General features: G+C 42.9%; 1 protein-coding gene across 2 annotated transcripts; it reads right to left on the reverse strand.

Annotated features, from left to right (window-relative positions):
* Positions 1–6,807: 6,807 nt before the first annotated feature.
* Positions 6,808–10,440, reverse strand: LOC123396356 (transcription initiation factor TFIID subunit 15). Of its 2 annotated transcripts, none has more exons than XM_045091310.1 (8): positions 10,289–10,440; positions 9,289–9,405; positions 8,831–9,168; positions 8,538–8,735; positions 7,864–7,947; positions 7,537–7,618; positions 7,338–7,461; positions 6,808–7,155 (listed from the first exon to the last, which is right to left on the reverse strand). In XM_045091310.1, the coding sequence occupies exons 2-8, from the start codon at positions 9,403–9,405 to the stop codon at positions 6,926–6,928; spliced, it is 1,173 nt and encodes a 390-aa protein (XP_044947245.1). In that variant the 5' UTR covers positions 10,289–10,440; the 3' UTR covers positions 6,808–6,925. The 2 variants fall into 2 exon arrangements, with proteins under 2 accessions (XP_044947245.1, XP_044947244.1); XM_045091309.1 differs by having other exon boundaries at positions 7,335–7,461; positions 10,289–10,439.
* Between the last annotated feature and the right edge of the window lie 16,677 nt (positions 10,441–27,117).

The following is a 27,117-nucleotide window of genomic DNA, read 5'->3' on the forward strand; positions in this document are numbered from 1 at the left end:
GAAATGATGCGTAGAACCACGTGAACCTATTTGTTTTGCTGTTTAACAACCAATTAAATGTGTTAGTTCAGATCTGAACAGAATTGTAAATTAACATGTGTTGTCGTCTTGGAGGTGCTATATGTCATTTCCGACCTCATTTAAAATGCCTAGATAGTTAGTTTAACTACGCTTCACATCTTGCCATGTTTAACCACATTTAATATTGTCGTGTACCTAATCGGGATAGAACTAAATAATTAACGTGGAGTTTCGTCAATATGCAACTCGTTGCATATTGAACTTCACTTAATGTGTAGTGTTTGATTGTGTGGATTGTCATGCCGTGACTTGCACGTTTTCAGCTGCTCATGCATCATTGGTGTTGTGCATCGTCTGGTAAATTCCGTGTGTTGATTTGTGTTTCCGGTTTGCTTCGTCTCGATAGAGTTCCGCAGCGTGCCGGATTGTGAGGACCCGTTCGACTACGTCGGCTCGTCTGCTTCACGGAGTCATTCTTCTTCCAAGCGGGATCTCAGGCAAGATGACCATTTCCCCAGATACCATTACTATCATTGCCATGCTAGTTTTATCGCTTCTATCGATTATGTCTCGTTGCCTACCACATGTTAAATATCAGCCTTCTCAACAATGCCATGATAACCTTCAACCTGTGCGACCTAGCAAACCACTGATTGGCTATGTTACTGCTTGCTTAACCCTGTGTAGCGTTGCTAGTTGCAGGTGTAGTTGCTTCCATGTGATAACATGGGTTCCTTGTTCTATCACCCTATTAAATGCTATTTAATTTAATGCACCTATATACTTGGTAAAAGGTGGAAGGCTCGGCCTTTTCTAGCTTGGTGTTTTGTTCCACCTTTGCCCCCTTAGTTTCCGGCTACCGGTGTTATGTTCCATAAATGAGCGCTCCTAACACGATCGGGGTTGTTATGGGGACCCCCTTGATAATTCGTTTTAGATTAAAGCTGGTCTGGCAAGGCCCAACTTTGGCACTACATTTGCCTAATATCTAATGAACTGCATAGGGAGTAATTAACCCGAGGAAATTTAATCAACCCCCGGGCCAGTGCTCCTCGTGAGTGTTGGTCCAAAAACAGAGCAGCTTATTAACGATACCCGGGGCAACTCGGCGTTTAGCGTGGTAACCATCGCTCATCCGTCATGTCCTGAGAACGAGGTACGCGACTCCTATCGGGATCGTCGACACGTCGGGCGGCCTTGCTGGATTAGTTTTACCTTTGACGGAATATCTTGTGCATCGGGATTCCGGTGATGCTTTGGGTAATCTCAGAGTTGAGGTTTTCCGCTAGGGAATCCGACGAGATCGCAAGCTTCGATATGGAGGATTTCTATGCGGCTTGTGGTAATTTGTGATGGACTAGTTGGAGCACCCCCTACAGGGTTAAATCTTTTCGGAAAGCCGTGCCCGCGGTTATGTGGCAACGTGGAAACTTTTTTTAACACTGGTTCTAGATAACTTGAAGTCAACTTAATTAAAATATGTCAATTGTGTGCGTAACTGTGACTGTCTCTTTCGTGAGTTCCTCCTCCGATCGAGGACACGGTGGGGTTATGTCTGGCGTAGGTAGGTGTTCGGGATCATTCATTTGATCATCAGTAGTTCACGTCCGTTATGCGTAGATCTTCCCCCTCTTATCTCTTGTACTCATAAGTTAGCCACCTCATATATGCTTAGCCGCTGCTGCAACCTCACCACTTAACCATGCCTCACCCATTAAGCTTTGATAGTCTTGATACCTTTGGAAATGAGATTGCTGAGTCCCCTGTGGCTCACAGATTACTACAACACCAGTTGCAGGTACAGGTAAAGGTCACTCGATGCGAACGCGTTGATTGTTCATTTGGAGTTGCTTCTTCTTCTTCTTCTTCGTCGATCTAGGATGGGTTCCAGGCCGGCAGCCTGGGATAGCAAGGATGGACGTCGTTCTTCTTTTCTCGTTTGTTTTCATCCCTAGTCGGACCCTGCTCTACTTCATGATGATTAGGTACTGTACTGCTGTGACTCTGATGTAGCTTGTGGCGAGTGTAAGCCAACTTTATTTATATATCTCTTCTTTTCAGTACATGTACTTGTAACGATATCCATTCTTGCGACACGACGAGATGCGCTTCTATCCCTGACGAGGCCTTCGTACCAAATTGAGGATAGGGTCGCATCTTGGGCTTGACAGCTCTTCACCTTTCGTGAATAATCTCATCGTAGGCTTGCTAGACGGTGATGGGTTGGATGAGATCTATCATGTAATTGAGTTAGTTTTGATGGGGATTGATCCCTAGTATCCACTTTGTTCTGAGATTGATGTTGCTACTACTTTGCCATGCTTAATGCTTGTCACTAGGGCCCGGGTGCCATGATTTCAGATCTGAACCTATTATGTTCTCGTCAATATATGTGTGTTCTTGATCCTATCTTGCAAGTTGTAGTCACCTACTATGTGTTATGACCCAGCAACCTCGGAGTGACAATAGCCGGAACCACTCCCGGAGATGACCATAGTATGAGGAGTTCATGTATTCACTAAGTGCTAATGCTTTGTTCCGGTTCTCTATTAAAAGGAGAACCATAATATTCCGTAGTTTCCATTAGGACCCCGCTGCCATGGGAGGGATGGACAATAGATGTCATGCAAGTTCTTTTCCCTAAGCATGTATGACTACATACGGAATACATGCCTACATTACATTGACGAACTGGAGCTAGTTACATATCTCCCCATGTTATAACTGTTGCATGATGAATGTCATCCGGCATAATTATCCATCACCGATCCAATGCCTACGAGTCTTTTCCTACTGGTCCTTGCTACGTTACTTTGCCGCTACTACTGTCACTTCTGCTATTGTTACTCCTACTGCTGTCACTACTACTCTTACCGTTGCTACTGTTGCTATCACACTACTTTGCTACTAATACTTTGCTACAGATACTAAGTCTTTCAGGTATGGTTGAATTGACAACTCAACTGCTAATACTCGAGAATATTCTTTGGCTTCCCCCTGTGTCGAATCAATAAATTTGGGTTGAATACTCTACCCTCGAAAACTGTTGCGATCCCCTATACTTGTGGGTTATCAAGACTATTTTCTGGCGTCGTTGCCGGGGGGGCATAGCTATATTCTCTGAGTCACTTGGGATTTACGTCTGCTGATCACTATGAGGAATCCGAGAGATCCAAAAACTAAGTCTTGCCCTCAACTACGAGGACAGGTAAGGAACTGCCATCTAGCTCTGCACTGGATTCACCTTCAGTTATGAGTAAGTTTGCGACACCACCACCTACTAGAAATTCCGATGTGTCTCCTGTGCTTGATGATGCTACTTCTGCTAAACATGATGCTTATGATGATGCTTTTCTTGATACTGCTTTGCCACTGGGTGCATTCCTTGATGCATAAATTGCTAGAGTTGCTGCTGAATGTGATGATACTTCTGAAACTGCTAAGATTATTGAAGTGGAACCTGTTGTTTCACCTGTTAGAACTAGCTCTCCTAGATATGAATTGCTTGATATACCTGAGGGTTATGTTATGGAGGGAGAGGTAGCAGAGGACTTTCTTGATTGTAAGGATAGCTATGATCTTGAGAATTTATTGCGCAAGTGGAAAGAAAAATCTCTAAACGCTAGAATGAAATACGATCCTAATTTGCTACTTCGCCTATCTTTGTGACTGATAAGGATTATGAATTCTGTGTCGATCTTGAGTTAATGACTTTGGTCGAATCTGATCCTTTTCATGGTTATGAGTCTGAAACGGTTGTAGCACATCTTACTAAGTTGCACGATATAGCCACCCTATTCACGAGTGAGGAAAAGATCCGCCACTACTATATCCTTAAGTTGTTTCCTTTCTCACTAAAGGGTGATGCTAAGACTTGGTTCACTTTTCCTGCTCCTGGTTGTGTGCGTAGCCCCAGGATATGATCTACTACTTCTCTGAGAAATATTTTCCTGCCCAAAAGAAACAAGCTGCCTTGCAGGATATATACAACTTTGTGCAAGTTGAAGAAGAGAGTCTCCCACAAGCTTGAGGGAGGCTTGTCCAGCTACTTAATGCTTTGCCTGATCACCCTCTTGAAAAAAATAAAATACTAGATATCTTATATAATGGACTAACTGATGCTTCTAGGGACCACCTAGATAGTTGTGATGGTTGTGTTTTTAGGGAACGAACTGTGGAACAAGCTGAGATTCTATTGAATAATATCATGAGCAATGATAATGCTTGGACTATTCCCGAACCACCTCTGAAGCCAACTCCGAAGAAAAGAGGTATTCTATTCCTCAATCCTGAAGATATGCAAGAAGCCAAGAAATCTATGCAAGAGAAAGTATTAAATCTGAAGATGTTAAGAATCTACCACCTATCAAAGAAATACATGGTCTTGATAACCCGACACAGGTAGTAGAGGTAAATTCTCTTCGTAGATTCAATGAGAGTGATATTCTTTTTGATAAACCTGCTAGCCTATGCTTAGATGAATTTGATAACTTTGTTGCCAAACAACAAAGTTTCAATGATTATGTTAGCAGACAATTGGAAGAGAATGCTTGTATGCTTAGTCATTTAAGTGCTTGTGTGGATAGAAATGTCAATGATCTTAAGCTTTTGAGTAAACATGCCTCTATGGTCACCACTCAAGTAGAACAAGTACTTAAGGCTCAAAATGACTTGCTCAATGAGCTGAACGACAAGTATGTTAGAGTTATCACTAGAGGTGGTAGAATGACCCAGGAACCTTTGTATCCTGAGCTACTTTACTTTGCCGCTACTGCTGCCACTGCTGCTATTGTTACTGCTACTGCTGTCACTGCTACTATTATCGTTGCTACTGTTACTATCACACTACTTTGCTACTGATACTTTGCTGCAGATACTAAGTCTTTGAGGTGTGGTTGAATTGACAACTCAACTGCTAATACTCGAGAATATTCTTTGTCTTCCCCTTATGTCGAATCAACAAATTTGGGTTGAATACTCTACCCTCGAAAACTGTTGCGATCCCCTATACTTGTGGGTTATCAGTCATCACCAAGGAGATCCTCAACAAGGATGTTTTCGTCCCGAACAGATCTTTGCATTTGGAAGCGTCGTACTGCACACCAATCCGGTCCGCCACCTTGCCCAGGTCAAGAATTTTACCCCCGGTCAGGAAGTCAGGTTCGGGAGCCTAGAGTTCACCACTAACCCCCACGGAGACCTTGTATTAACAAGACTTTTATGTCCTTTCGAGGGGCCCGTGGGTCCCGATGCTTTGGCTTTGGAAACCGTGGATCTCGCCACTAGGACGACCTTCGCCCCTAGTCCGGCCTTAGAGCCCGACGTGTTCAACACGCCCGAACTCGTCTCAACCAATTATACCCCAGAGGCGACCTTGATCGTCGCTGGGACACTAGTGACAAGGGCTAAACCCGAACTCATAAGCGGTACGAACTCCGTCGAAATCCCGGTACTATGCAAACTACTCGACTAGATCCAAGCCATGGGTATGACAAACAAACTGGCTACGATCTACAATCAGATTGGGCTGAGACCCGACGGACGGGAAATTCACGCCCCGCCCATCACCCATCTGATTAACATTGTCGAGTACCCGGTTAAGGACTCCCTGCACCAGCTACCAGAATTAAGGACCGTATACGTCCCGGTCACGGATCATCCGGACTTACCCGATAATCTGGAGTATCTGTCTCGCCCCAGCAACGTTTCGGGGCCAGTGGCTGATCCGGTGCACGACCCAACTAGGGATGCAGCCACTGAGATCTCTAACCCACAACTCACATGAACTCAACATATTTTCCCACCCACCACCCAAATCAAGCATAAAGCGAAAGAGTGTGGTTTATCATTCCCACATGAAATCACACATCGGCCAGGGAATCAGTACACCACTTCTAGGCTAGATTCCTCCTCAACAACATGACTGGGGGCATCGACGAATAGGGGCTTATTAGCACCTTTCGACATCATTGTCGTGATGAGGGCATCCTCAATACATTTGTGTGGGAATGGGAAGATATTTGTAGCATTTTACTAGTTCAGGTAAGGGCACAAATAACTCAAATATCAAAATTGTTGATAGCAGGATAGTGATTTGTAAAAGCACGCCTGCACCATTATGTAAGCCACCAAATCAAATGTCAAATTTGTACACTAATGAGATGATCGATCAGAGACAAGCAAACATAGTAGACACAGCTGACGTCTCGTCTTGCATTGGTAAAATGGAAAATTTTGATCTAAAAGCAAAACTAATTCACACAGCTGACTCTATGTTCTATGACGTCCGAGACCTAATGTGGCATCTAAGGCATAGACGCCACACTATATTGTGTGGCGTCTAAGGCAAAGACGCCACACATCGTAGTGTGGCGTCCGACTATTAGGCGTCACACAAAAGGATCAGCTGCGTAAAAGAAATTCAAATGTGGTCCAGTTTATGAAATACTTTGTGATCAAATTTGTCAATTTCGCCTTTGCATCATACACCGCACCACTGGATCTACGGTGCATGGTTGTTCAGCGAATTTGTCAATTTTGCCTTTGCATCAGACACCGCACCACTGGATCTACGGTGCATGGTTGTTCAGCGAGTTCGAGGTGGTGCTCTGTTTCAGAACAAATGCTGCTCATGCCGCAAGGATACTATGATCCAGACTTTTTCAGGTCTCGATGGTCATTCCTCGGCAATTCCGTTGATGTACCAGATGATCTGATGGGTCCGTTGTACCAGATGATCTGACGACCCATCGATCCGGTCTGTTTTGAGAACTTTAGACCCAAACATAATAAGCTTGTCCCATGTTAATGATAACAGTGTGATACACCACAGCTCTCCAACAGCATAACAAAAGGTTCAGAAAACCGAAAAGTGGCAAGCAAACATGACAAAACTCCTGACATATCATCTGTAGCGATCACGTTCACGATCAGTGCCGCGCTCCCAGCTTCTCTCGTTGCCACGATCTCTGCCCCTGTCCCTCCCCCTCTCCTTCTCGCGGTCTCTGCTCCTGCTTCGGCTACGGCGCCGCTCTCTTCCATGAGAACCTCTGTCTCTGTTCTTGCTTTCCCTTTCATCGTAGTCGTCCCTGCCCCGATCTCTGCTCCTCTCTCGGCCTTCTCTCTCAGTGGAACCTACAGTAGCAAAGTTACCAGTTCATGTACAGCACATGCAAAATGGAAATTGTCCAACTCTAGTCCCTCCCAGTATGACAGAATTTAAAGTGCTTCCATCACAAGAACTATGGTAATAACACACGACTTAATCAAAAGAAAAGGCCTTAAAAGCGAAGAAGAAAAAAAACAGATATTACCACGGTGCTCAACTTCCCATCCAGCACGTCCAGACCCAGGAAGAGTTGGTGTACTCTCAGTTTGATGTGACTTAGCACGGAACTTCTTTTTCAGGTTACCAAATTCATCATACATTTCTCCATCATCCTACAAGAAGAACGTTTTGATATGGAAACCCAATATCATGACACAAATCCAATAATGCAAAAGAAAGCATCCTACCTCCTCAGCTTCTTTCCGGCGCCTCCGTACTTCTTCTAGTTCTTCTTCATCAAGTTCTTTAAAGCCGCCACCCCGGCCACCTCTGCAAAGGACATAATAGACGAGAAAAGTTGTAAGACACAAATATGTACCTTCAATATAAGTAATCAGATACAAAGGCATCCGAAAAATCTGTTTAGCTTTGACCATAACAGTGCACCCAGTTGTGGGTGGACACTACTGCCACACTGGGAATCAGATTGGTAAGGGGTGCATGATGCAACTTAACGGAAATTGAATTCACAACATGTTCAGTTCAAATATTTTTTAACATGCAATATGTAGTACCTCACACCACCTTCATTGTGACCTGGCCTAGAGGTGTTACAGACATTACATTTGGTCCGCTTGGCCCAGTTTACATTGCCACACCTGAAGCACACAGAGAAAATGGGTTTCACATCAGATAACAGCCTTATAGAACAGTACAAAACATTGTACTTCTATTACTCTCAAGAACTTTAATCGGTCCCAAAGTAAGACTAGAAAGAGGGTATCTTCCTTGCTAGGTCTATAAAATACTTGTGAGGCAATGGACAATAGCAATTACAATATGATGAAGCAAACTTAGCCTGTAACAAGAATCGTACAACATATGATACCACCCTAAAATCATTTGCCACCCAAACAGCCCCTTTTTTTTTAAAGTTGTGAGATGGGTACAGACAGGCAGGCAGCAACCTAGTAAAACATACTCCCTGCTTCACAAAATGGAAGGTACATAAATGCTGTCCTAAGTCAAATGACAAAGTTTGTAGAAAAAGATATCAACATCTAAAATACCAAATCAATAGAAGTCAATATTTCTTTCTCTACACTACAAATCTAGTCAAACTTTTTTTTAAACAAGTTAGAACCTTACATTTTGGGAAGGAGGGAGTACAAATGGAAGTGCAAGGACAGAGTAGAGACTAAAGAGACATATCAAAGCAATGGAATAAAAAATATTTAGATGTTCTTACATCGTACATGGCCAATCATTAGGACCAAACAGCCCAGGAGGACCACCAACAGCAGCAGCAGCACGACTGCCTCTTGCATCATCACTACCACGGCCTCTACCCCTACCACCACCACCACCTGATCCACTAACACCAGCAGGGCGAGAGGCTCCACAACGATTACACACACCACGGAAGGCAAAATTTACATTGCCACAGCTGAAAGAAGAAATCATATAAGAAAGGATAGAGTACATAGTAAAGGCCATACTAATTAGCAACAAAAGAGAAGTTGCTCACCAATCGTAACAGACCTTGTATTTGGACACATCCAATCTCCATCTTGCTGCCAAGCTTTTGCTGGACCATCACCACGTCCTCTACCCCTGCCTGACCCGTTATCCAATTCATCTTGTCCAACAATCTCAGCATCGACGCTCACATTGGTGAAGTTATCAACTGTGTCTTTGTTTTTTGACTCAGCTATGTGAACCTGGATGATGCTTCCATGGAAATCCTTATTGTTGAACCATTCCACAGCAGCTGAAGCAGCATGGGGATCTTCATAGGTGACTGTTGCATCACCCTTTGGTTCATTTGTAACTTTGTCCCTGTATATCCAAATCTTTGGGTGGCCAGTCCTTTTGTCCTTCTGATGAGATACGAGAACAAGAAATGACAAATATATCATGACATGGAATTAACAAGCGCTTACAAGACCATTCAAGAACTTGCATGTGGTTGCGAAAATGTTACCTGGTAAGACCCATACCTTTAGCAACCCTATGGTGCCAAAATATTCAGCCAACATGGTCTCATCAGTTCCAGGAGGCAGATTGCATACATAAATAGAGCCATTTGGGGGTCCGCGAGACATATATCCAGCCATCTGTTAACACAAAGGTCAGATGTGGATGATTAGTGCAATTCCTCAAAGCATGTTTTTGAAACAATATCACAAGCACAAAAGTGCAAATGGCAAAAATAGCAACGAGAAGAACAGAGCAGGCCAGGTAGTAAACAGGAAGAAGATAAAAAGGGGGATACACCATGGATTATTAACATATCATAAGCTTACAAGAAAGTTACTCCCTCCGAGTCGCTGAAACGGATGTATCTAGCACTGAAATACGTCTATGATACATCTGTTTGAGCGACAACTAATATGGATCGGAGGGAGTGCCCATAATGCTAAGTCACTGGTTCAGCATGGTGAAGTTAAGTGGATGAGATATGAACAACCTTACATCATTGTTTAATTCAGGGGCTGCATCGCATGCAATAGGTAAACCTGATGGCATTCTTAGTTGCAAAAATTGACACATCACATGTTAATTTGTGATGTTACTGCATTTTAGCAGAAAACTTGGAGAGGATGCATATTCCATCACCAAGCTGGATGCACATGAAGAGCTACCAATTTGACATGTCTACTTATCACACGTAATACAACGACAATTGCAGATATATTTAACCAACCGTACAAATGATGGGCCCAAAACACAGCCCAAAATCTAGCGCAACATTCAAACAACAAACAGATGACAAGGCTGACAGAGAGCACCAGAACACCGTGTTTGACAACTGGATCAGAGTCGAGGTCCTCAACGATATTTTTTACCAGCGTGAGAAATCCAACGGGTCACGCATGTGAGTGTTGAGCACATAGTCTATAGAACGTAACTAAACCCCCGTCGCTGAAGCAGAAATCCCTTGAATTCCCTCACCGGGCGACAAACCGCGGCGAGCGAGAGGGGGCGGCGAGGCTTTACCTAGTCCGGGATGCGCCGAGGTTGACGGCGCGGATCGAAGGCGTGCGCGGAGGACCGCGCGCCTCGTGCTCTGCCGACGGGAACGCGGCGGCGGCCGCGTGGTTGAGAAGCCGCGACGGCGCTAGGTTTGGGCGGATCTCAGCGCTCACTGCGTGCTTGGGGATGGCGTTTCGTGGGCGATGGGCACACGCAATTAGGGCGAGGGCAGGGCAGGCTGAGATGCTGGGCTTCTGGGCTGTCAACGTTTGTCAGCTGGGTTGAAAAGAAATGGGCCAAATTCGGTTGGACCGGTGATTTGTAACCCCTGGATCCCATAAGACTCACAAAAAAAACGAATATTTTTTTTTAAAATCCTTCATGTATCACCTTTCGCCGGGCAGACCAGATGGTTTTTCAAACACCCCACGCCGCACATGGTTTTATTTTAGCTATTTATCAATCTTGCAAAAAGAAATAAGATCAACAATAGTTTATTCCATTACTATAGTGTTACAATCCTTTGACAAGAGATCGTGAATGCATAGAAGTCCTCTGTCGAACCACATACTCGTAGCTGGCTCAGAGAGAACAACTGTTGAAGAAGCTGGAGGCAGCTCGTTCATTACCAGCTACTAGACCGACGACTTGGAGCCCACCTCCAGACCAACACGCAAAGCTGAACGTTGATGCATCAGTAGCGCGACATGAAGGTTTTGGGATGGTTGCAGTGATTTCTCAGAACGATAGATGCGCCTTTCAATGGCATCGACGATGGTTTGTGGAAATATTGATGATCCCGAGATACTGGAGACGTTGTCGGTCCATGAAGCACTAGCGCTTTGAGATGATTTTTACTTGCAAAAATATGGTGTTGCTTATGATTGCGAAGTGGTCGCGGAGGCTATCAAATCTGAAATGATGCATTGTATGAGGTTGTAGCACATGAATTAGTAGAACAATCCAGAGTCTTTTTTTTCTTTTTGATTAACCATGAATCTAGAACCTCGAATATAAAGGCTAACAGACTTGCGAAGCATGTTTTAACGTTGGTTAGGCCAGCCGGAAAATCTTGGTTTCATCTTTGTAAATTTCGTGACGGTTGAATAAAGTTTAACGAGTTTGTCTCAAGAAAAAGACTAATGTTTATCTCTCCTTTAATAATAATAAATCAGTTAATGCTTCTGTCGTACGCCATGATGTTTTTACAAAAAAACTCCTCCTATTTTTGACAAATCAACCCGCAGTCCCTACTTTAGTTGATTCAGAAAAAACGTTTCACTTTTATAAAAAAAACTTGTAACCCGTCTCTGCCCGAACCGGACCGCACCGCCGCGTGCAGCTCCCTCCTGATCGAGCTCCCCTCGCGCCCGCAAGCCTCCTCACCGGTGACCCCACACCGCCGCCACGCCCCGTCGGACCTCCGGCCGCTCTGGCGCCTCGCCCCTCTCCCTTCTCCTCCTTCCTCTCAATCTTCTCGCATCTCTCCCTCTTTCTCGCTGAACAGGGACCTCCAGGAGGGCCATGGCGCCGCCGGCCCTCAATCTCGCCAGATCTGACAGCGTCCACGCCAAATCCACCGAAAATGGATCCACCACGGCCAGATCCGACCGGGCCTCGATCAGAATCTCCATCAAATCTCGCCGCATTGCAACTTCCAGAGTAACGCCCAATGTCGCCGGCGAAGGAAAATCATCCGTCGAGCCGTCCATCCCTGAGGCGGCTACACCAAAGGTATGTCGCCTCTTGAAAGTTAATCAGCGATATAAGCCCGTGTTTTAGTTTTTTTTTTTGAAAAATTGGTGATACTTCTGATTGCTCTTCAGATTCTTATTTCCCTCTCAGTTCTATGTATGTTCCTGTACTTTCAATTGAATCTTCAGTTCTCAAAATTGCTGCAACTTGCAATCAACCCTGATGAAGAACCTAGATGCGTAGATTGATGTGTAAAAAAAGACTAATGACTTACGTTTTAACTTGGGGTATGCATGGATGCATGTGCGTACCTACATCTACTCACAGTTCAATTAGCATATTCAGTGTTCTATGCATCATTGTTCATCTTCTGGCCATACAATTCCAGAAAAGAAAGAGTTTCGGCAACAGTTAATAGGAAGTGAGCAGGGAGATAATGAACATGTAAAGCAGTTTTTTTTAGAAAGTAAAACTGGAGTTCGGTTTGTACTTCAGCCATCACTTAAGAAGTTCTTCACCACCTGTAAATTCTTTGGGAGCTTCCAAGGATATAATTTTTTTCAGGATGCCAATTATAAGAGGTAAGGAGTGCTTTAATTAAGATCCGATGTTTGTCGGTTCTCACATGATAATACTTTGGAAATCACAAGCACTACAGAGTCATGTATTGTGTGGATCAATACTTATTTTATACTCCCTCCGTACGAAATTACTTGTCGCACAAATAAATAAAAAAGAATGTATCTAAAACTAATATACATCTAGATACATCCATTTTTATGACGAGTATTTTCGGACGGAGGGAGTAGTTGTTTGTCGTTAGTTTTATGTGTTTCCTTTTTTGCTTTTACTATGACAAGTGCAGATTGAGTTTCTATATAAACATAAAATTTCTTTGATATTTTCGAAATTCACAAAGGTAGTTTTTAGAAATGGGGCAAAACAATTACTTTCGTATTAAGGACAGTAAAACCGGACCTATTCCGAGCTCTCTCACGCATCCTTGCTCGTGAGCCGTTGATTACCGGACCTATTCCGAGCTCTCTCACGCACAATTACTTTCGTATATATATTAAAATGTTGCTCCAACCCGTCGGTCCTCGGTTATAGTAGTACATATATACTCAGTGAGGAGCTGGGTCCACTTAACATGAAGGAGGTTTAGCAAATTCCGCATATGTTACTCTAGATTGTACCATAAACTGGACTTGGTGGGATTTTAATATTTCCTACCTCTATCTCTTTTGTGTGATTTTCCATCGGGGAGTTTAAAGTCCATCCTCATCTAGCTTCTTTCTATTTCTCTTGCTTTGTTATCATAGCTCAAAAGAATCCCGCTAGCTAGCTGATGGAACCTTACCATTAGCCATCCCAAATTATTCCAGGAAATTTACATCTACAGCCATAAAATGCTCATTAATCTGGTCTGAAAGATATATATTTGGGTGGATAGGTTTGAGAGATTCAAAATATTGCATTGCTATATCAGTGACTAAATTGTACATGTTGAAGTGTTAAGTACTATCTCTTACAAGTATTAAGTGTTCTAGAGGCCATCCACACAGCTGCAAAAAGAGTTACATTTGGCTGAAATTTTGGGCGAGGTACAGTTCATGGATAATTAAAACTGCAAGACAGGGAAAAAAATGTTGTAAATTTGAGTTTTTCTTACTATATGAGGTATTATGTTGTCGGAAAAAATAATAGTGAAATGAGGTTTGTAGCAAAGGTATTCAGTCAATATAGAATGATTTTTTGTTGAGGATGATCATGAATTTTATGGGTTCATGTCCAGATATTTAGAAGCTGCAGGATATTATATTCAATATTTATTGAAATACGTTATCTTCATTGTTACTGTTGGAGCTAAGAATTAAATTCTGCAACTACCGAAATAAATATGTTTTCTCATCTTAGCAATATATCCCCTACCTGCTTTCTATCCTTCCATGTTAGTGGAGCCAGGCCCAGTTCAGGATAAACAAGAAGAAGTGATACAATGAGAAGAGAAGAAGCAGCAGAAAGAGGGCGGGAAGGTTGTAGCCGCCGTAGAGAAAGAGAAGGTAAATGTAGGCCTATACTTAATTGTGATTATGCAGTACGATGTATTTTAGAGCTGAGGATTCAGAGTTTTTTTAACAACAATTGTATGTAGACTCACTTTGAATTGGAAGCTATGTGGTTCAACTGTCTCAGTATGAGCTCACGTGATAGACAAAGATTGCCATGTAAGTTTGCATATAAAAATGATGCACAATGTCACATGAAGCAAGTTGTGCAAAAAAAATTAAAATATATATTGTTCAATTTTTTTATAGAAAATATGTTGTACACAAAAATACTATTACCCATAAAAAAACAAAATATTATTACCACTCAATAAAAATGATAACTATTATTAAAAAAATAATTCAATTTTTATGTAAGCATTACATTACATTTTAAAACTTAAAAAAAACTCCTTCTGTTCAAAAATAGATGTCTTGCATTTAATATTATAATTGACATTTATTAAAATTAATGTCGCATGATGACAAAACAAGTAGGTTCTGCACTTTTTTCTAACCTGATGCAACGCACGAGCATTTGTACTAGTCTCTCATAAGAAATCATACACATTGAAGCTGGCCTGAGTCGAGGCATCGAGCGTTTGAGTTCTCGTGCTCAATTGATATTTCTCAGAGAAAGGAACCGCGGAAACCCTATCGATCTCTACACAGGTCCATGAGGATTGTCTGCCTCTCAATCTGAAGACTGCAAAAAACGAGATCGCTACACAAGCCATCGAAATCGTCCTGTTTCTCAATCTGGAAACCGCAACAATAGCTGTGTCGGCTTAGCTACAGGAAACGACATCGTCTTGCTGCCTTTGTCGCATCACACCGATCGAATTCAGACCACTGCCAATGCTGCCTTCCTAGTATCCCCTTTCAAATTTCACAATCGCTGCCTCGTCAAATAAACAACAACCATGAGATAGGTATAATTTTTTATATGTCTAATTGTTACGCAAGATATTATGTTGTATGCATTTTTTCTACGATGTATATATATATATATATATGTACATTATAATTGCTGGTTAGTTACTATTTTTTAGTTTCGAAAAGGGCTCCGGATTTTTGTCGTTTCGGATAAATGATCTCTCAACTCTTAGAGCATCTACAACTGGATTCCGCATACTCATCTTAAATGCCCGAACAGACCGTCCGATCACTAAACGGTTATAAAAAATAGACCTAACCGGACCCCTCAAACGAGCCTCAAACGCCCGAGCTGACTGGCACCCCTCATATTCAGCACCAATATGGAGCAGATATGGAGGCGCCTGGGCATGCCCGACACGTCGTCCTGATGGCGTGGCCCCGACCCACGCGAACTCGCCCGACAACCCGTAGGTCCAACGGGTGCCTCGACTGCCGCTGCGGTGTGAATGCCACGTGGCGCCGCCCCGGCTCGTCGACCGACGTCCCATAGCCCTAACACATCCACCTTCTCCCTCACTCCATCGCCACCGAGCCCAACCGCCTCCTCTTCCCCTCTCTCCATTCTTAGTATGATCCGCCGTAGGATCATCACCTACGCTCAGCTCACCTCAGAGCGTCGGATGCAGATCGAGGCGGAGATCCAGGTTCCGCGCGCCGCATGCATCGCTGCGAATCTCCCTCTAGATTTGCCGAAAATGAAGGAGGAGGAGTAGTCGAAGGAGGGGGTGCCGGAGGCCATGGAGGACGGCGAGCCGGTGGAGGAGGAGGACCCGAAGATCCATGCTCCAGCCTTGAACATGGCAGAGGCGGACGCAGAGTTCGTCGTCGTCCAAGCCGAGGAGATGATGGAGCAACACGCCATCTTGGATTTTCATACGGAATGAGACCGAGGTGGAGGCCAACCGTCGGCTTATCCCATAGAGGCATGCAGAGGACGATGCTCTCTACGACGAGCTCGAGGCAGACATAACGACGGAGAAAGCCATAGCGGAGCAGTCAGATGTGCCGAAGGGGGCCACAATAGAGGCGCCGGAAGGAGTGAAGCTACAACTCCCATACATCTATGTGTCGGAGGGCACGAAGATCGTCAAAATCTCCGACGAAGAGTGGATAATTTCAACTTAGTAAGTTGGTTTATATTTGCATGTATTTTGTATGAATTTAAGAAATAAATATTAAAAGTTGGTTTATAGTTGCATGCATTTTGTGTAAATTTAAGAAATGAATATTAAATGTGCGAATGCGGTAGTTTTTGAAACGGTTTGTACGTGGATGCTTCCGGACGTATCCGCTGACATTTGATGGACCAGATTTGTAAGTTAGTGTTGTAAATGCTTTTAACTCTCAAGTCTCAAGTTATAAGACCGGATGTATCTGGTCGATCGTACTATCTGGATTAGCTCCAAATGACGATGCGCCCTGCTTGCTTTTGACTAAAACTTGACACGCTTGCAAACTTTGACCACGTGCTGCGTCCAGTGCCGGCGTTCACCTCATTTTCTTTTCCCTTTTATTTAAACCCTGTTTGGTTCTAAATAAGTCAACAACTTATAAGTTAAAAAGTGTAAAAAATGACTTATTTTGTCAAACAGACCCAACTTACCTTAACTTATAAGTCATAAGTTGCTACACTCCAACTTAAAACTTATAAGTCATCTACTTTTGTATGAAAATGTGACTTATAAGTCAGATGATAACCAAACAGGCATGACTTATAAGTCACTGGTTTTACGTCACCTGATAAGTCAGGTGACTTATTGAAACCAAACGTGACCTTACGTAGGTGTAAAAAGTTCGGACGCCGAGAGTCTTCGTGGATCCACAGACTCCGGCCGCGAGCTGCCGGAATCAGCCTACGAGCAGTTTTTTGAGATGCGCAGTGAGGAAGAGGACAAGTCGACCCTTCCGGAGAGGGCCAGCGCCGTCGACATGCCTCCAGGGGACGACACGTCCCTCCCCCCGCTTTCATATCCGTTCCAAAGGCGCACCGCGCACATACGTGTTCACGTACGGTAATGCGTTGTGATGGCCGCCTTTCGATTCTCCCTGCCTCGTGGACTGATTTACCACACACGCGTCACGGAGCACCTCCTACCCTTTTTCTGCGACGAAGGATACTAGTTAACTCGCCTCTGCCTCACGTCGTGGCGTAATTATTAACTGCTAGCATCTGTGTTTGCTTTGGATCATATACGTCATACTGGAGCGGGGAGGAGGAGAACGATGGTTTGAATTGGTTCTCTTCACGAGTGGCTTCTTTTTTCTCAATCCGTCCCACTACGCACTACCGGTACGATGATGCAATCCGGGATAAATTAGTACAAAGTTTAATAAACTTTGAAAGAGATAAAAGACCATCTGCAGTCACGCATTCCAAACCTGCGTTAAAGCATCTCCACGAACGGCTCGACCGGTCAAAAGAAAAACAATTCAAACACATGTCTTAAACGGATTTTAAATGTTCGGTCTGACTGACATTCCTTATATTCAATCTAAATATAGAACAAATATAGAGGGTCCGGATGCATCCGTCATGTCGGACCAGACAGACCTGCCCCTCATAAGTTGCACCAAATTCATTACTCTTTCCCTATCTCCCACCCCTTTCCTACATTCCCCGTGTCCGAGTCCTCTTGTCTGTCACTCTTGGTCCTGATCCTCGCGAGCGGTCCTGATCCATCGTCCTGGATGTTGTCCAGCCCGTCTCCGATCGACACGAGTGAGGTTGCATCCGCCTAGTCCATTGGTGTCTCGTCCTCTTCTTCGTCATGCAAGTCCCAGAACGTAGCCCGGATGGACTGGTGATGGACACAGCGAGAGACGGAAGCGTTGGCATCGTAGGGAGCAGATGCGAACATGGACGAGCCGATGACTCCTTCGCGACGCTCGGGACCCCTCATCCCATCCATCAAGTCATCGACAAGGATCGCGCCGTCCGGCCCGATTGAGACAAAGGAGGATCCAACGGTCGATTGGGGCATTTCAGAGAGCTATCCGCCCACGCATATGCCGATAGTGAACGGTTGTCCCTCGTCGTAGCTGGTTCGGGCGCGCGCAAGCACGGGTACCGGTGGCGCCCCACAACATGTTCGACGGAGTGACACAACAAGACTCACTATATTCTTGTTAATCCCGTCTGATCAACTTTGCATATGCCATGTTCAATGTTTTGCGTATACAAGTAGTTCATTTCGGACTTGATGAATGCTTGATAATTTAGGACTTGATCATGTTGGACATTATCAATGATAATCAAGATCCAGCCTGAGTGGAGTACGAATTGGGGAATCCAACCGCTCCTATATTTGAAGTTGGAAAACATCAAATCCCAATCCGAGCAAGAAGAAGAAGAAGAAGAAGAAGAAGAAGATAAAGAAGAAGAAGAAGAAGAAGATAAAGAAGAAGAAGAAGACGAAGACGAAGACGAAGACGAAGAAGACGAAATCGAAAACGAAGAAGAGGAAGAAGGGGAGGAGGAGGAGGAGAATGAGAAGGAGAAGGAGAAGGAGAATGATAAGGAAAAGAAGAAACCTAGAGGTCTGACATTCTCAACTTTTGAGGATAGTCTGTTGGTTAAATCTTGGTTAGTCATAACAATGGATTCAATATGCATCACACAACAAAAGGGAACAAGTAATGAAAGAAGATTTGGAAGGAATACCATGAACATAAGCAATATGGAGCCGCATCCTATAGTCATGATCCGCGATGTAGCATCACTTCAATATCGACGGGGAACATTCAATCTGAAGTGAACAAGTGCTTAGCCACCCTTAAAGTGGGATGGGAACTCACGTAAAATATTTGACTTCACCTTGTCATTATTTGCATATGCTTGTTTTTTTACATTCTCATTCTCATGCATCTTTTGTTTCCTAGATGGCAATGGCGGTCACTATGTTTAACTAGACGGAGAAGAAGCCATTTGGTTTTAGCCATTGTTGCAAGTATTGAATTGCAAACCAAAATGGACACAACTTATTGTCGATCTTGAGGCTGGCAAAAAGAGAACTGGTGGTCCAAGCTCCCACCAATAAATTGGGTTGAAAGACGAAGGCAAAGATGTTGAAGTGGAGAATGGAAGATCCACCGTGCCAAAGGATAACCGAAAAGTCATGGGAAACAAGTGGGAGAAGGAAAGGGCCTCCAGTGACGTCGTGGCAACAAAAATGTCCTCCATATGGACAAGCATTTTTTCGGCGAGGAAGAATAAGAAAGAGGAGAGGTACAAGATCATGTTGGATGCACGAAAGGACAGGATGGATTGAGACCGGAGGAGCGCACAAAAGAAGGTGAAAATTGAGAGGAAGAAGATCGAGTTGGAAAAGCAAGAGTGGCTGATCAAATGGGAGTTGGAGAAGGCCAAAATATTTGGAGAGATTGAGCTTGAGAAGGAGAGCTTGCTAATTGCACGGGACATGGAGGATGTGAAGAACATATTGGCGGACAAAAGCCTCTTAGATCAGCAAGCAAAGAAGTGGTTTGTGAACAAGAAGTAGGAAATCAACGACCGTAGGGAGTACGAGGCAATGAGGACGGCTACGATAACAATGGAGCATACAGCCTGGATGCAGGCGAAGCAGGACACAATGATGGCCTTGGAGCAGGCCGCATGGATGGCGTTCCAGGAGTGATCCGGCCAGCCAACAACTGATCCAACATGCTTGAAATTTCATTTTGGCATACCCGGATTGTTGGACTATGACTTGTTTTGCTTTGTTTCGAACTATTGAACTCGGACAATTTATATCATCTGATTTCCATGTATAAATTACAAGAATTCAAAATTCTATATTTAAGGTGTATGAATATACGACATCATATATGAGGGACCGTCCGACATTATCTACGAACACGCCCGTGGGCATATATGAGGTCGGACTTGCAAAGTCTAGTTGTAGATGGAAGAGCAGAAAAAAAATACTCTCGCTCAAAAGGTTTCTTCTAAGGCCAGATACTCCTACTACATATGGTAAAATTCAATAGAAAAACTGATTTCTTTGTTGCAACAAACATTGCTTAGTTCAAATGTTTGTGGAGGTCTAGGCAAAAATACCAAAATTAATAGTAAAATGCTATAAAATATACCCCCTCTATTTTTAATATAAGTCTTTCTAAAAAATTTAATAGGGACTACATACGAATGTATATAGACATATTTTAAAGTATAGATTTACTTATTTTGCGTCGGATGTAGACCATATTATAGAATTTTTAAAGAAACTTCTATTTAGGAACGGAGGGAGTTGTATTTTCAAAGCATCATTTTTTTCACCTAGAGCATTATAATTGCTTTTTATTATGAAAAATTACATGTATGTAGAAAGTTCAACCATGTTTGTTGCCAAATATTTTCGTCTCTTACTAATGTTTTCGATTTCATTATTCACAATGGTGAGTTTGTGCTCGAGTAGAAATATTTTGTTGATATATAAAGTATCTTCCATTGCATAATATTTTTCTTCCTTGCATTGGTTACATATATTTAAGTTTAATTTTAGTAACATGTATTTTTGGAACATGTAAATATCAATTAATCAATTTAACAAGTTCTTCCAACTACAAGTATTTAGGTACAAAAGAAGTATATATGAGATAGAATGCATAAAATATTACATTATCAATCATTATACATACTATTGACTGGAATTTCTCATGCCCAAATCAATAGTGTCTAAATTATTCTTTCCGCTCCCGCGAGAATCAAACATGTTGATGTCGGAATGCACATAGTATCACATAAACTTTCTAACTTTGCCTACTAATATCTAATAAACTATTGAGGCATGTATAAGAATCATAATTTTGTCATTTCTTTTTTACTTCACATATAAGATTTGTGTGAAGTCAACTTCATAAAGTATAAAATTTACATAAAAATATCAACATTTATATCACTACAATTATATAATATGAAAATTAGTTTCATGTGCATTTAATGACATTAATTTTGTATTGTAAATGTTGATATTCTTCCTATAAAGTTGACCAAACTTATAAAGTTTGACTTCAAACAAAATTTATATGCAAAGTAAAAAAAAAGAGTATCACTATGGTATCCGGGTCTTTTATAGTGGACTTTATGTATGGTGCTCTCATGCGCTTGACGATTTTAATGGACAATAATAATGAAATTTGGAGGTCAAATATACATTTAAAATTCAAAATTTCCATGTGATACTTACCAAAAACAACCTCATGTGCCATAAATGGTAAGAAGATCAAAAGTGTAACTTTTATAGATAATCAAACACCTCTAAGTTTACGTGTTTTATGCGACGAGTCGTTCGAGTAACGTTCAATTTATATCCGTCAATTAAGTGTGGCATTATATATTATCATTGGCTTGACGGGTCCCAAATAGGTTTAGTACGCAATAAGAATGGGGAGTCTACCTTATTATGGTCGTTTTGGCTATGTAGAAAGAGCTAAAGGCATTTGAGGATTTAAATCTTTTATAGAAGTGTCAGCTTTCAAAATGTAGGTTTAGCTCCAAGTTATATAGTAAGTGGTTCGTCCAAGGTCCTTTTTGTCCGAGTGGCTCCTCAACATGTTTAAATCACCAAGATAGAGCGTAGACGATGGTAACGCTCGAGGCTTTGCTGGAGCAAGAGAGGGATGCTCTGCATGTGTGTGCGGCCTTGCGAGTGCGAAGCTAGCTAAAGCGAGGGGAGCAAACACTAATGATGGGGTGGTCAGAGAGCGGCCACCGACGAGCTTGTGCGGCTGTCGGCAACACAAGGCGGGAGGGAGCCCAGAGACTCCTGAAAGCTCAGGAAAAGGGGCGAACATCTGTGTGTGGTGAGGTGAGCTCGGGGACGTGGGAAATGAGAATAGGATGCTTTATAAGGGGTTTCCTGTAAAGAAGACGAACCGCCGAGACCCCTCCGTCGACGCGATGAAGGTGAACGTGCCACGTGAGCAGACCTGAGGGTGTTCATGCAAAAGAAAAGACCTCGAGCGAACCACTTGCCAGAGAGTTGGGACAAACATGCATTTTGAAATAACTAGGACTAAACTGACACCTCGATAAAAGATTTAGGACCACTAGTGCACCGGACTCACGTAGAAATGATACTTTTTTAATGGAAAAACTCCTTCATTGTAGGGTTTTTTTTTCAGTTATACGCACTGACTTCATGTATGGTCCATGCTGCATCGAATCGAGTATCAACCGTTGTTCAACATGATGTGTATGCAGTTGGGGTTGATGGTAAGAGAGTTTTTTTACCACATAATGTTTGTATTGGTTCACCCCTCCTTCGACATAGGCGTAGGGTCGGTCACATATCACTTTATTGCTGCCAATATGTCACTTTATTTTACTCGTTTTTGTCAAACTTTATTATGTTCGGTTATGTACATCCTAGTTATGTAGAGTCTGGGTGTCCCTTAATGTGTTTGTATTTGCTGGATGCTACATATTAAGTTAATAAAATGTTTTCTTGAAAAAACACCATGTTTTTCATGAAAAATATTTACAAAATATATATTTCATAATAATATATGTGTACATCCAGTTATAATTAATGTCCAAAACAACAAACAAATTAAACACATTGAAAGAAGTGAAGCGCTTCCTATCAGAAGTGTGGTAGAAAGCTTTCATTAGGCTGCTTATGCGTTGTTGATTCTTTCATAATCCAGCGGTGCACGGTTGGAAGGAAATCTTCAATCCGTCAAGTAATCACAAAATTTATTCCTCCCGAGTTAATCTCTCCCACATGCCTCGTACCAACAAGCTCATCCATGAGCTCGCCGCGACGACTACTTTCATCACCATTGCTCCGCACAAAAAAGTCTATGATGACTACAACTCATCCACGTCGATGATGTGGCATCCTGCCCCGGTCTGCTTCACCGTCCCCGGATCTCACCATCGACCACGTAAACCCCATCACCACAGTGGTCCCTCACCAAACCCTGCACTGTCACCACCACTCCCATTGCACTGGTGTGCCATTTTGACTAGGCAAGGAAGATGCATGCGCATCCCAGGCATCCGCCCCTCGTACGGGTATGCATCCAGCCGAACTATGGTGATTCATGTCATCTTTCATCCTTTTTTAATTACTTGTTTTGATTTGCGTTACTTTTGATCTGAGTGTAATTTTGCTCCCACTTCTTCTACTCAGACCCTCACCAACGGCACCAACGGCGGCTTGATGTTGCAGGTGCTGCCACATATGTTCCTTTTCCCAATGATGACAGCCGTGGCTAATGTGTACGAAATCGTTCCTCATCTCGTCTCATCTCCTCTAGTTGATGTTGATCATTTTTTCATCTCAATTTGATATACATCGAAGTCATTGAATTGTCAACTAATTTTGATGCTAATTACATGTCCACATTTGTATACTTGAGATTGAGATTATTAATGTTGAGATTGCATTGTTTTGATGTTTTCTATACTCAAATTTCCATGCTTCCCATCTACGCATCGCTCTCTGCACCATCCTCATCTAACCTAGGTATTGTTCTTTTTTCATTGTAGTATGTAGAATTCTTATCCATTTATATTTGATTTGTTCATCATATTTTGCTAGCTCTCTTGCATGATCATGTACTTGGATTACAGGAAGCACGGAAGAAGTTTGTAAGAAGCAACATGTCTCTCCATATAGCAATGGTGCGAGGACCTGCGTCACTGCTACCTCTTGAGCTTGCGTTGGTTTTTCTCTTGAAGCGGAAAGGGTGATGCAGCACAGTAGCAGTAAGTATTTCCCTCAGTTTGAGAACCAAGGTATCAATCCAGTAGGAGTATCAAGCCAAGTCTCCACAGTACCTGCGCAAAAACATCAAACTTGCACCCAACGCTACAAAGGGGTTGTCAATCCCTTCACGATTGATTGCAAGGTGAGATCTGAAGGCGGAAAGTGCAACAAAGTAAAAGTGTAAGGCTTAAAATATGATGTGAAGTAGACCCGGGGCCATAATGTTCACTAGAGGCTTCTCTCATGATAGCAAATATTACGGTGGGTGAACGAATTACTATCGAGCAATTGATAGAACCGCGCAAAGTCATGACGATAAATAAGGCAATGATCATACATATAGGCATCACGTCCGAGACAAGTAGACCGATACTTTCTGCATCCACTACTATTACTCCACACATCGACCTATCCAGCATGCATCTAGTGTATTGAGTTCATGACAAACAGATTAACGCCTTAAGCAAGATGACATGATGTAGAGGGATAAATTCATGCAATAGATATAAACCCCATCTTTTTACCCTTGATGGCAACAACACGATGCATGCCTCGCTACCCCTTCTGTCACTGGGTGAGGTCACCGCACGGTATGAACCCAAAACCAAGCACTTCTCCCATTGCAAGAATCATAGATCAAGTTGGCCAAACAAAACCCACAACTCGAAGAGAATTACAAGGATATGAAATCATGCATATAAGAGATCAGAAGAAACTCAAATAAGATTCATAGATAATCTGATCATAAATCCACAATTCATCGAATCTCGAGAAACACACCGCAAAAGAAGATTACATCGGATAGATCTCCATGAAGATCATGGAGAACTTTGTATTGAAGATCCAAGAGAGAGAGGAAGCCATATAGCTACTAGCTATGGACCCGAAGGTCTATGGTGAACTACTCACGCATCATCGGAGAGGCATTGGTCTTGATGAAGAAGCCCTCCGTGTCCGAATCCCCCCTTGGGCAGGGCACCAGAACGTGCCCCAGATGGGATCTTGCGGAGACAGAAGCTTGCGGCGGCGGAAAAGTATTTTCGTGGCTCTCTCCCGTGGTTTTGGATTTTTCAGGGATTTATAGGCGGAAGAAGTAGGGCAGAGGAGCCACACGGGGCCCACAAGCCTGCTAGGCGCGGCCTCCCCAGGCCGCGACTAGGGGGCTTGTGGCCTCCCCTAGTGCCCTCTGCCTTGGTTCTCAAGCTCCATGTGTATCTTCTGTTCCGAAAAAAATCTTTTCGGAAGTTTTATTCCGTTTGGACTCCGTTTAATATTCTCCTCTGAAAAGGGTCAAAAACACGAAAAAACAGGAACTGACAGTTGGCACTAAGTTAAAAGGTTAGTCCCAAAAAATATATAAAAGGCATACAAAACATCCAAAGTTTGACAAGATAATAGCATGGAACCATAAAAAATTATAGATACATTGGAGACGTATCAAGCACCCCCAAGCTTAACTCCTGCTCGTCCTCGAGTAGGGAAGTGATAAAGAATGAATTTTTGATGTGGAATGCTACCTATCATATTTGTCCTTTGTAACTTCTTTCATGTGACATGAATGTTCAGATCCGTAAGATTCAAAACAATAGTTTGTTATTGACATGAAAACAATAATACTTCATGCAAACTAGCAAGGTAATCATGAACTTTCGAAATAACAAGGCCAAAGAAAGTTATCCCTACAAAATCATATAGTCTGGCTATGCTCCATCATCCCCACACAACGAATTTAAATCATGCACAACCCCAGTATTGCCCAAGTAATTGTTTTTGCACTCTTACTTTCTCAAACCTTTTTCAACTCTCACGCAATACATGAGCGTGAGCCATGGATATAGCACTTATAGGTGGAATAGAGTGTGGTTAAGGTTGTGAGGCAAAAAGGAGGAGATGGTCACATTGACTCGGCGTATCAAAGGGCTATGGAGATGCCCATCAATAGATATCTATGTGAAAGAGTAGGGATTATCATGCAATGGATGCACTTAGAGCTGTAAGTGTGTGAAAGATCAAAAGGAGAACTAGTGGGTGTGCATCCAACTTGCTTGCTCACGAAGACCAAGAGCAATTTTGAGGAAGCCCATCATAGGAATATACAAGCCAAGTTATATAATGAAGATTCCCACTAGTATATGGTGGTGACAAAACAAGAGATTCTCAATCATGAAGAACATGGTGCTATTATGAAGCACAAGTGTGGAAAAAGAAAGTAGCATTGTCCCATGTCTCTTTTTCTCTCTCCCTCTCACTTTTTGTTTGGGCTTGATACGTCTCCGTCGTATCTATAATTTTTGATTGTTTCATGCCAATATTCTACAACTTTCATATACTTTTGGCAACTTTTTATACTATTTTTGGGACTAACATATTGATCCAGTGCCAGTTCCTGTTTGTTGCATGTTTTTTGTTTCGCAGAATATCCATACCAAACGAAGTCCAAACGTAATAAAAACTTACGGGGATTTTTTTGGAATATTTATGATTTTTGGGAAGAAGAATCAATGCGAGGCGATGCACGGAGTGCCCACAAGCCCTGTCCCCGCGGTAGGGGGGCTTGTGGCCACTCCTTAAGGCGGTTGGAGCCCTTCTTTCGACGCAAGAAACATAATACCCGGAAGAAAATCGTGTTAAAATTTCAGCCCAATCGGAGTTACGGATCTCCAGGAATTTAAGAAACGGTGAAACGCAGAATCTAGGAGCGCAGAAACAGAAGGACACAGAGAGAGAGATCCAATCTCGGAGGGGCTCTCGCCCCTCGGCCGCCATGGAGACCATGGACCAGAGGGGAAACCCTTCTCCCATCTAGGGAGGAGGTCAAGGAAGAAGAAGAAGGAGGGGACTCTCTCCCCCTCTCTCCCGGCGGCGCCGGAACGCCGCCCGGGACATCATCGTGTGACGGCGATCTACACCAACACCTCCGTCATCTTCACCAACATCTCCATCATCTCCCCCCATCTATATTTAGCGGTTCACTCTCCCGCAACCCGCTGTACCCTCTACTTGAATATGGTGCTTTATGCTACATATTATTATCCAATGATGTGTTGCTACCCTATGATGTTTGAGTAGATTATCGTTGTCCTATCGGTGATTGATGAATTGCTATGATTGGTTTAATTTGCTTGTGGTTATGTTGCTGTCCTTTGATGCCCATCATATGATCGCGCGCGCGGATCACACCATAGGGTTAGTTGTATTTTGATAGGACTATGTATTGGCAGGCTAGAGTGACAGAAGCTTCAAACCTAGCATAGAAATTGATGCATATGGGATTGAAGGGGGACCAATATATCTTATTGCTATGGTTGGGTTTTACCTTAATGAACGTTAGTAGTTGCGGACGCTTGCTAATAGTTCCAATCATAAGTGCATAGAATTCCAAGTAAGGGATGACATGCTAGCAGAGGCCTCTCCCACATGATACTTGCTATCGATCTAGTAACGTAGTCAATTGCTT

Source organism: Hordeum vulgare, chromosome 5H (genome assembly GCF_904849725.1).
Source record: "Hordeum vulgare subsp. vulgare chromosome 5H, MorexV3_pseudomolecules_assembly, whole genome shotgun sequence".
Taxonomy (NCBI): domain Eukaryota; kingdom Viridiplantae; phylum Streptophyta; class Magnoliopsida; order Poales; family Poaceae; genus Hordeum; species Hordeum vulgare.